We start from the raw sequence: 11,310 nt of genomic DNA, 5'->3' as shown, positions 1-11,310 counted from the left end.
CAGATCTTTTTAGAAACAAAACAAAAAGGAAACTCTTCTGCAAACAGTTTGTCTGGTACAACGTGAGCATTGTTTGCATAGAGCAAACAGCAAAGCATTGACTTTACAACATGTATGCAAAGGCAGGGAAATTATTCCCACAGCAGAATTCATCCATGTCTCCATGGATTCATCCACAAATATGTGCTCCAAGCTGGCTGTCACCACACAGAGGCCATGAGATGCAGAAGCACAGCTGTCAAGTTGTGCTGAAATTGGGTTTTTTTGGGATTGCAGTTACTAGGAGAGTACGTGTGCACGTGCATGAAAAACAGGAGTGCGGAAGTTTGGCTTCCATAAATTAGATCTGTCTTTTGAGTATTTAAATAAATAGATCATAACTCTGAAATAGCGTGTGGCAACTTTTAATGGAAAGCGATCTCACACTGAGACATCACTGGGCTGCAGAACCATCAGCCCCTCGCTCTGTCACTGAAATTCCCCAAAAACTGAGTAAAATAAGACCCCTTAACACCAAAATAGTGTTCAGAAGAGGCATCATTTATTACAGGATAAGCTCCACCTAATGTGCACATGATTCTCTACAAGAGCATTGCTTATATACAGTTGCTACATGCATATTATAAGTGCCTATTACCATAAAACCCTCCCCATGCTCCCAGGTTCAGGTTTTTTTATAGCCTTGTTTTGGCAGTAGCTGCATTCCTAAGCCAGATGTTTTAGGAATTCAATAGGTCCTTGCTGAGAAAGCAGCTCCTGCATAGCATACCCCATTTCTTTTTGCTAAAAGTACAAAGACACAGCAGAAATTGGATTAACCCTTTTGGTATCAATTCCCTCCTTTGAAACATCTCAGATTCCTTAAGGCCATTTGATAAGTTCCAACTCGATTTCTATCTATAGTCACTTATATTCCTGCAAGATTATGACTGATCATTTTGCAAACCCAACCAATAATAATGCTGATAATTATTACAACTACCATGACAGTTACAATGGTTTCCAGTATTCCAGCCAGCCCTCCTTTCAGGGACCATCAGGCTATTCCTTGAAGCATTTTACTGAACCAATTAGTTCCAGGATATCATTGCTATCCTCAGCAACTGGCCACATTTTGTGCTCTTTGGCGATCTGTTACATTTGGGAAATGTACACAACAATGTTTTCTATCCAATTTTAAATATCCACAACCCCCTTGTTCTTTGGCCAGCAATAGATCTAAGGCCATTCTGTTTTCTAATGTCAGATTATCATATTGATAATATTGATATCAGATTTATAGGGACAATTCTCCAGGAATAGGTTCTCCTGCTGAAATTAGGGATAGGGAGGGCAGGCTGTAATGCTGGACAGATTGTGAATCTTATCAAACCCTTGGATTCAAGTCAATATTAAATTTTCTTCAATACCTCCAAGTAAAGATAAAATAATTCCCATAAATATTAGTCTATGAATTTTGCTGATGGTTTACAGATGTCTTCAACATTTTTCAGCCAGTGTTTTCCACTGTCCACTCTTGGTCAGGAGACCTCTGAATTCAGGTGCCATTTATCCAGGAGTTAATTCTTTTCACTTTCATAGCTGGTCTTGTAGTCACCAGAACCAGATAAGGTCCCCTACCTCCTGCTTTCTCTCCTCCTGCTCCCCTACCTCTTCTCCTTGCATTAGGATGTTCAGGACTTGGGCTGGATTTACCACTGTGGTTACTTTCAACTCCACATCTCCTTGCTCCACTAGAACAGTCTGATATTTCAGCATACAGCCTGCGGAAAGTCAATGCCCCGCTTTTTGACAAAACACAGTGGTTATGGTGTGTGAAGTGTACACTACTACTATCTTTTGTCCCAAAGACGATTTCCTGGCCTCTTGGATGAGGAGAACACTGCTACAGCTCACAGGCATCTGAGCAATCCCTGGCTGACCTTGTCCAATTGTTTTAAAAAGCACCCCACAGGCCTCTTGAAGTTTCCCACCTTCTGAGCCAGAACTCCGAGGATGAGGTGCTGTCATTCCTGCCCAAAAAGCACAAAGGGCTTTATTAAGTCTGGAAGTCCTAAGGCAGGTGCAGACATCAGGGCCATCTTTAGGTTACAGAATGTGTGTTCACTCTCAGGAGTCCAAATTAAAGGTCCTTATGGTGCCTCCTTTAAAAGCGCAATGATTTGACTGAAAGTCTATAATTTAAAACCCACAATCTGCACCATCCAGCCATAGCCAGTAATGCTGTTAAATTTTGGATAATTGCAGGTTAGGGTACTTGGTAGATAGCCTCTTTTCTGTCCATTCGAAATTTCCACTGTCCTGGTATTATTTCAAGCCCCAGGTAGGTAACTTTCTGCCTCATGATTTGAGCTTTTTTCCCAAAATACCTCGTAACCTCCTTGGCCTAGGAAATTTAGAAGACTGATAGTCAATTCCCTACACTTTTCATTAGTTTCATTAGTTGCTAGGAAGATATCTTCAACATACTGCAGGACTAACCCTGCAGGGCATTCCTTTTTCTAGGTCTCTAATTCTTTTGATAGTTGGTTCCCAAAAATCATTGGACTATTTTTAAATCCTTCTGGTAATACAGTCCAGGTAAGCTGAGTCTTCCTACCAGTCTGAGGATTTTCCCATTCAAAGGTAAAAATGCCCTGGCTTTACTTATCAGGAGGTATGCAAAAAGAAAGCATCCTTCAACTGTAATATATTAAAACTGGTGATATTCTGTAAAGGATGTTAACAGGGTAAAGGGATTGGCTACAACAGGGTGGATATCCAGAAATATTTGATTGATTGCTCACAGGTCCTGTACCAACCTGTACTTATTTGTGCCAGGCTTTAAACTGGCAAAATGGGAGTGTTCTGACTTACATTCTATCAATAACCCAAATTCCCTGAAATTTTTAGTTAGACTTGATTCCCCTCCTAGCTACTAATTTTAAAGGATATATTTCTTGGTTTTGATCCAGGTTTTAGGGTAATGCTTACAGGCTGAGCTTGTTGGGAATGGCCTGGAGTTTCACTGGTCCAAATCAAGGGTGTTTTACAGCATTTTCTGTTGTTTCTGGTATTCCTCCAGAAATGTCTGGTTCCAGTGTTCCCTGCAAGATAAAAGTTCTTGCCTCGATGGCTTTAGTCTCGAGTACCAATAACTGAATTTCTCTGTCTTTAAACAAAATCCATGCCTCCAATTTACTTAGCAGGTCTCCGTAACAGAGGAACTGGACATTCAGGCATATTTAAAAATTGGTGTGTTATCCACTGTTTGCCGACTTTATAATTAATGGGGTTAAAGAATGTTTGTTTTTCCTCTTATCCTGTTGCACCAACAACAGGTTTTTTGTTTTAATTTTCCATGATTTGTATTTAATATGAAATAAGTAGCCCCACTGTCTATTAAAAAGTCAAATTTCTCTTTCCCTCAGCTCTGCTGTAACCAGGGGTTTAGCTGGGGTTTTCGCTCCCGGTTGCCGTCATTCCTGATGGAGGGTTAGCTCTTTTACCTTGGACCCTTTCAGGTTCTTGGGGCATTCCCGCTTCCAGTGCCCAAGTCCCCTACAATACGCGCGCTGACTCGGCTGCAACCCGCCGCGGGCCGAGCCCCGCTCCGTCCTGCGGTTAAATAGCACCTCTGCAGGGCTGCACTGAGCATTGCAGCTCCACCTCCCGCTTCTTTTCTCTCTTCTCCCTTTCCATTTCCCATCTCTTTTCTTTCTGTTCCCTCTCCATTTCTCTCTCCCGGATCTTGTTTTCTTCCTCTTCTCCCCTATTATCGAAAGCTATCCAGTCCACTTGTAAGAATTCTCCTAGGTCACAAGACTCTGCTCCCTCCAGCTTTTGTAACTTCTTTCTAATACCCGGTGCCGAGTTTCCTATGAAAATGGAAGCCAGCTGTACAGCTTCCTCTGGTTTTTCCGGATCAATTTTAGTGTATCTCCTGGCAGTTGCCCTTAGGCATTCCACAAATGCAGCTGGAGTCTCGTGCAGTTCTTGTTTCACCTCATAAAGTTTAGACCAATTGATTGCCTTTGGCATTGCTTATCTAAGGCCAAATAATATCCATTGTTGATATTGCCCCAGAAAAACTCTCCCCTCCTTTGTGTTAGGGTCCCAATGGGGGTCCTGGGAAGGAAAATGCTCTTCCATAGTTCCAGGTAATGCACCTGCTGTACTTACCCTGTCCACTTCTTTCCTAGCAGTCCTGAGTACCATCTCTCTTTCTGTGGAGTCTAATAGAGTATCTAAGAGAACTTGTATAACCCCCAAATCCAGGTTCTGGGTCTCGAGGATGGTTTCAAATACGCTAGATACTCTCTCCAGATCTTCTGTGTAGGGCCCTGCCAGTCTCGTCCATGCCTCGAGATCAATGGAGGAGAAAGGTGCCTTCACCCCTATCAGGCTGTGAGATCCCACCTCTGCCCAGAGCTGAGCTATGGCCTTCTGCTTCTCCCTCTCCTGCTTCCTCACCTTGTCTTCCCCTACCTCCTGCATTCTCTCCTCCTGCTCCCCTACCTCTGGCGTTTTCACCTCCTGCTCACCCTGGGTTCTCCCCACCACTGGACTTGAAATTAACTCTTGCCTCCCCCCTGATTGCTCATCCCCTCCTTGTGCTTCCCCCTTATCAGGCACAGTCCAATTCTCTATCCCCCTGTCTCCTGCATCTGGTGCTCCTGTCATTTCAACATCATCCTCCTCCTATTGGCTGTGGCACTTCAAACAGTGGTGCCCAATACTACAAGAACAACATTGCTTCAATCTCCTATCCTTTCCCCCTTCCATTCCAGAAGCTAACATGAGGCACCTCCTTTGCAATTCCAGATGCTCTCTTCAAGTAAAGAACAGATCTACATAAGGCACCTCACTCCACTTCTCCTCTCTTCTACAAAACAGTTTCAGCTGTTACATGGTGTGAAAATCTAAAGTGCCGTTCTCTGGCCACTTCGCCTGATTGTCCAGTTTATACAGTGCCCACCAGTAGTTACAATACTGGATTAGTCTGGATTTAAGTAGCGAGTCTCCTCCATCTTTCCCCAGCGGTTCAATATACATTTTAACGGAGAATTCAGGATATCATTTCCCACTCTAATTTTAGAACAGACCGCCCCCATACTGAATAATACAAGTATATAACAACAGCTGGAAAGCGAACACAACGATTACCTGGGCGCGGGGAGTGACGCTGCCCGGGAGGCTGGCGCTGGAACAGGCGAGAACCTGCCGGCCCGGGGCCGGGCTGCTGCGCTGCGGGTTTTTTGGGTTTCTCCTCTTCTCCTTCTCCTCCCCGAGCCAAAACGACGGCGGGAGAACGGCTGAGCTGCAACTCGCGCACTGGCACGAGAGGGCACTTCGCCTCCACAAATGCGATTTCAGCCGCGCACACAGAAAACAAATCGATAATCGATAGCGTGCACCCCCGATTGCTTCGAAACACCAACGGATAGTACAGCAGTGCTTTGGCTCCGGTGTTATGAGGCTGTTTTTCTACTCCTCGGCCAGCTACAACACTGCTTTAAGTTTCCTGCTCCAGGGGAACCCCTCGGAGGGAACTGGATCTCGCTAGACTGAGGGACTGGAGCCCCCAGTAGTCCTGGGGGACTCGAAGTCCCAGACGGTGAGCTTTCCCAAGGACTTGAACCCTGTTGGTTGACTCAAACCCCTCACCAATAACTCTGTGAGGGGACTCGTACCCTTCGTCAATAACCCCAAGATAAACTCACCCCAGGGACCTTGCCTCGAGCCCCTGACGGTCTGAGGCCGAGGCTCCCCCCGAGAATCCCCCGGTGCCGGCTGGAGGAGACCTGTCGACTGCAGATCCGTCGAGGCTCAGATGTGAGCTCTCATCTGGGTGGCCAATAACTGTCACCGAAATTCACCGAAAAGCGGGTAAAATAAAACCCCTTAAGGCCAGTGTAGCGTTAAGAAGCTATCACAGACAGGCACGGGGGTGCACGGGGGATAAGCTCCACCTGGCGTGCACACGATTCACGACAAGTGCGTTGGTTATACAGACACCGCGTACCGTAACACCTTCCCCATCCTGCCAGGTTCAGTTTTTTCTCTAATCTTGTTTTGGCTGTAGCTGCATTCCTAAGGCAGATGTCTTCCCCTTATCTTCCTTCTGTCCTTGATGAGAAAGCAGCTCCTGCATACCCTTTTTCTTTGCTAAAAGTACACAGACACAGCAGAATTGGATTAACCCCTTTGGTACCATTCCACAACAGAACTGAGAGCACATCTCTGCACCCGCCAAGGATTTGGGCTGGAAAGGATAAAAGAAGGAGTGCAGGAGCTGAAGAAGGGAGAAAGGCTCTGTGGAAAAAAGGACCACCCAGGCTGTCCTGCCTTGATGGGCTTTGCCAAACAATGAACACCAAGGTTTCTGAACAAATAACAAGTATTTATTTTATACAGATGAAAAAGAAATTGAGATGTCAACACCACATCAAGAGTCAGAGACAATCCCCCAAACATTTGAACAGCAAAAACATTTCCAAGACAATAAAGCAAAGAAAAGATCATTACATCTGGAACAATGATGGAAAGCCAGTGGTTCAGCTGCTCCTTATTTCCAGTCATATGCAGCAAGTGCTTTATCCTAACTGGATCTGCTTTATGCTAACTGGATCTTTTGGCTTCTTGGTCCCAGCTAAGGCACAAACTAAGACACCTGATAGTGCTCTTCAGCTTGTGAAAGAGCAGGATGTCAGCTCTGTTAAACAGCTCAGGCTAAACAGCTTGTCCAGTACTGAGAAGCCTGGCTCATAACATCAGCAAAGGGCTGAGCAGAGACATGCCCCCTTTCCCTCCTGCCACTGACAGACCAGGGAATGCTCCAGTGCTGGAGACAGAAATCACTGTGTGTCACCTGAGCACACCAGTAGAAGGACAAATCTCAGAGAGATGCTCTTTTCTCTTCATTTCAGTGGTTTATGCTGATAAATTACCCTCACCCCTTGCACATGACCTCTTCAAAACAGCTCTGCTGCCTGTAACCCAAACTTTCCCCCAGCAACAGACTGAAAGTCTCTAAATACTAAGAATGTCCCCTTCCAGGATCCTCAGGAGAAGCAAGACTGGGTTCCAGCCAGGCCCTTGCTAAGTGCCCCAGACCAGATCTGCAGTGCTACCTGGAGGTGCAAGAGCTTGGGGAGAGCCATGTCCTCTCATCTGCAGTCTCTCCACAGCACAGGTCGCTGTTCAGGGCTCCCAGAGTTTCTGCAGAGGAAGTACTGGTGGTTGAGGGCTGCTTTGGCTGAGATGCGCTTGCTGGGATCATACAGGAGCAATTGCTGCCAAGAGAAAAAACCCAGCAGATTTAGGATTTTAAAAACTGGGTGATTGATTGCACCTGCACACAGCTGGGTAGTTGTTGGTCCTGACTTTTTCCTTCTCTGGGCTTCAGGAGTCACCTACAACTGAAGTTTACTCTGGGGATTATCTTAGAAGAGTTCCTTGACTCCCAATGCAGTGGTTCCTAGAGGAACCTGCTATGACAGTCCTTCTTCAGAGTAGGACTGAGACCTATTCCATGGTTTGGTGCTTCTGCAATGTCAGATGTGAGCATTCAACCTAGATCAGCTAACACACTTCTGGGTAATTAAATCTCAAATATATCTATTCTTTCCCAGTTTGAAAGCATCCTGTCTATCCCCAGGGCCTGTTCTGAGCCCTCACTCACCGTCAGTAAGTCTCTCCCATCTCGATCCAAGTTTGGAACAATGTCCTTCATCTCCTTCCTTGGCCAGCGGGGAAAGCTGCCCTTGTAGTCAGGGAGCTGGGTCACACCAGGCCAGGTCACCTCAGTAGGAGTGCCCAGGGTGCGAAAGATCTGGAAGAGCTGATCAATCTCAGAGTCCCCTGGAAACAGGGCCTTCCTGGTCATCTGGGGGAAGAAAAGGAAAAGTCAGTTCCCACATTTCCATCTGTTGTGTTCCCTATTTCCTGCTGCAAGCAACCCTCTGTTCCAGCAGGTACAGACAACTGCATAGACCAGGGCAGTTACAATGCAGTGATTCTGCCAGACAGTGCTTGGGAACACCACAGGTGTCTGACTGCTTGTTCCCACTCTGGGCTAGCTCCCTCCTGCCTGCTCTGCAGCTCAAGGATTTTGGGAATGAGGAAAAGTGCTGTTACACTGCAGGGCTAACCAGAGCTCTTCCACAGAGATTATGGACCCCTAGGAGATCTGTTCTGCCATACCACGAAAGTGCTTGTTCTCTGCAGCCCACCATGGGGACATCTGAAGAGAGTCATCTCCTCCCAGGGTCAAAATGCTGCAGCAATAAGGCTGGTTATTGCAACCCCTTTTGCAAGGAGAGGCGTTATGTTCCAATGTACTTGGAACTGCAGCCTTCTGACAGGCCTCCAGGGTGGTAGATTTCCTTCTGAGAAAAGGACCAGCTAACCCTTAGGGTGGACTCTCCATAAAGCACACCCCAGGAGAGGGTGAGAATATAGTATCCCAAATGTTCTGTATCTCATCCCTCTTTCCCACTGCAGCTACCTCCTCTGGCTCATTAAAGAGATTATTTAAACCCATCCTACCATTTCTGCAAAGATGCAGCCGATGCTCCAGATATCCACAGGCGTTGAGTAGTATCTGCATCCCAGTAGTATCTCAGGGGCTCGGTACCACAGAGTCACCACCTGGAAAGGAACCAACAAACAAGTTGTGTCTGGTTTCCCTGGATGAAACCAGGGGCACGGGACCCTCCCTTCTCAGCTGTAATGCAGTGACTGTACAAATCAGAGCATGCTAAGGCCTTGCTGAATCCACAGACACTTTAGTGCCTGCAAGGTTGGGATTAACAGAACATTCTTCAACAACACACTCTGGAACCATTAAATGTACCCTGTGGAGAGAAGGTGGGAGCCCAGCTGGCAGCCAGGCTCCAGTAGAGACAGTCAGCACACCTTGTGGGGACGTGGAGCTGCAGGTGAAGTTAAGAACACATTCCTGGCATGGCTGTGCCTCTGTTACAGATGAGCAACTTGTGCTGCTGCTACTGTTCACTCACTCAGGATTGTGTACCCCACTCAGGGAACATCAACACTACCTCATGAGTGTATGTGCGTAGGGGGACCCCGAAAGCTCTTGCCAGTCCAAAATCAGCCAGCTTGATTGCTCCTGCTTCGTTAATGAGCAAGTTCTGCGGCTTCAGGTCCCTGTGGATGACCCTGTGTGAGTGGCAGAAGCTCACCCCCTGCAGCAGCTGGTAAAGGTAGTTCTAAGGAGAGAAGAGACTTCAGATAAGGCCATGATGAAAACACTTTGGATTGTGCAAACCAACCCCCTTTGGATCACTTACAGATCTGAATGGGAAGAAAGCCCTTGTTACACTGCAACATCAGGCTTATGGGCCACTGCTCAGAGATACACACACACTGCTGCCACACCACGTGGAGACAGAGAGACTCTAGTCCAGGCACTGTCAGTCCCTTCCACCCACCCATAACTGTCTACAAAGACAATTAGCAGCAGATCCCTCCTTTGTTCTGCAGCAAGATTGGCTGGAGAGCCTGCAAACAGCTTGGAAATAAACATTTCTGAGCAATAGTGCTATGAGGGTGTCCCAGCTGAAATGGTTGGGATCTATGAGACTGAAGAATCATTTCCTCAGAGATGGCTCTGCCCAACAGAATGCAGCAGGGACATGCTGTCTGCCCTGCCTGTTGGCATCCCTTCCACACTGTACCTTGACCAAGCTTAAAGGAAGCTCTCCAGATTTGCATGAGTCCATGTACTTCTTCAGGTCCTGATTCAGATACTCAAACACTATATAGAGCTTCTTCTGGCTGTGTATGACATCCAGGAGTCTGTAAAAGTACAGGCTCTCCCTTCAGTATCTGCTCCAGAACTCTGCAAATACTTAAACATCCCTCCTCCCACACATGCCTCTGCTTTGTTTGTCCTTTGGAGAAGAGAGGGGCAGCTTAAGGGCAGAATTTAGTATGGGGCAGCAGCAGTGTGTTGCTGAAGTGGTGTACCCATGAGGTATTGCTGAAAGCCAGGGAAATGCAAGGGATTCCTGCATTTTCCTGTGTAATTTTGCTCCTGCCTATGCATCTGGGGAAGGACAGAATAACCCCCTTGCTATCTGCTCCCAGAGCAGGAGCTCATAGATGAGCTGGTGGGGAAGGTCTTACCTGACTATGTTAGGGTGCTTCAGCTCCTTCAGCAGTGAGATTTCTCGGATCGCAGTGCTGGGGACACCCTCTGACTCCCTGTGGCAGAGATAGGCTGTACTGCACCCCATAACCCAGGGGGATCCCACAGCCCCATGGCTCTATGTCCCTTCCTTCTTCCACTGTACCCGAAGGGAGAATTTGAGTTTGGGGTGGAGCAGTGGCTGGGGTGGGCTGGGGTGAGGCAGGGGAAATGGAGTTGTGGGCAAGGAGAGGGGGGGAGGACCTAAATATGCAAGCCCTGGGGCAGAGCTTGTTTGGAAGCACCTAAGGGTGCATTTGGAGAAACAATAATGTATTAAATACCTAGGTCTTTCTGTTTGGAGGTGGGGGAAAATGAAAGCTCTCTGCTCCTCAGGCAGCCACCTCAACCACCCTGTGGGGCCACCATGGGGTGCAGCCGCAGCATATTGGCTCCCAGTCCACACAGACACCCCTCACTGTGCACAGAGCTCTGGGCAGACCCAAGGGAACAGCAATAAGCTTTTACCTGCTCAGTCCCACCCTGGAGGGCCGAGGCTGACCCTGCCTGACCCCCACAGCACAGCCCTGAGGGAGACACTACCTCACAACACAGCAGCTGCTTCCCCCTGCCATGGATCTGGGGCCAAGTGGTGCCAGGTCAGGCCCTAAACACTTATACTGCAGGATTTTGAGCTGCTGGCTCAGCAATGGGTTGAATCAACCCTTTTTTAGGCCACCAGAAAGTTGGGGTCTTCCCTGTGCACAACCACACAGCTGCCATGCCCGTGAGACACAGACCCCCCCCAAGCCCTCCAGACAACATTCCCCTTGGCTCTGCCTTTCCTGGTGCTAAAATACATAAGATTTAATCCTCGAGACACCGTCTTTTCCCCTCAGGTCAGGCGTTTCTGTGCCTCTGGCACCATACTGGGCACGGGCCTGGCGCCATGGCAGGCCCCGGGCTTTGCCCACTCACGCGTCCAGGCGGATCTTCTTGAGGGCCACCAGCTGCCCCGTGCGCTTGTTGCGAGCCTTGTACACCACGCCGTAGGTGCCCTCGCCAATCTTCTCCACCTTCTGGAAGGACTCCTGGATGGCCTCCATGGGGCTGCCTCGGCCTGCCCACGGCAGCGGCGGCGGCGGCTGGCACCGTGCTCTGAGGGGAGAAAAAGGAAA

At 48.0% G+C, this 11,310-nt stretch overlaps 1 protein-coding gene across 1 annotated transcript; it reads right to left on the bottom strand.

The window, feature by feature from the left end:
* Positions 1-6,361: 6,361 nt before the first annotated feature.
* On the bottom strand, positions 6,362-11,310 carry CDK3 (cyclin dependent kinase 3). Its single transcript, XM_066332022.1, has 7 exons — positions 11,111-11,310; positions 10,132-10,209; positions 9,681-9,801; positions 9,042-9,212; positions 8,530-8,631; positions 7,664-7,867; positions 6,362-7,274 (listed from the first exon to the last, which is right to left on the bottom strand). Exons 1-7 carry the CDS (start codon positions 11,236-11,238, stop codon positions 7,149-7,151), a joined length of 930 nt encoding a protein of 309 aa, XP_066188119.1. The 5' UTR covers positions 11,239-11,310; the 3' UTR covers positions 6,362-7,148.

This window comes from Sylvia atricapilla, chromosome 18 (assembly GCF_009819655.1).
Source record: "Sylvia atricapilla isolate bSylAtr1 chromosome 18, bSylAtr1.pri, whole genome shotgun sequence".
NCBI lineage: Eukaryota > Metazoa > Chordata > Aves > Passeriformes > Sylviidae > Sylvia > Sylvia atricapilla.
The sequence above is the reverse complement of the archived record's forward strand: the minus strand, read 5'-3'. Positions and strand labels throughout refer to the sequence as shown.

Bases quoted from the DNA above. Each gene is read 5' to 3' on its own strand.
- CDK3 (XM_066332022.1), bottom strand. From the start codon at position 11,238: ATGGAGGCCATCCAGGAGTCCTTCCAGAAGGTGGAGAAGATTGGCGAG. The intron at 9,802-10,131 runs GTAAGACCTTCC...GTACTTTTACAG, and splicing joins AAGCACCCTAACATAGTCAG to ACTCCTGGATGTCATACACA. The intron at 7,275-7,663 runs GTGAGTGAGGGC...TTCTCTTGGCAG, and splicing joins ATGGGAGAGACTTACTGACG to CAATTGCTCCTGTATGATCC.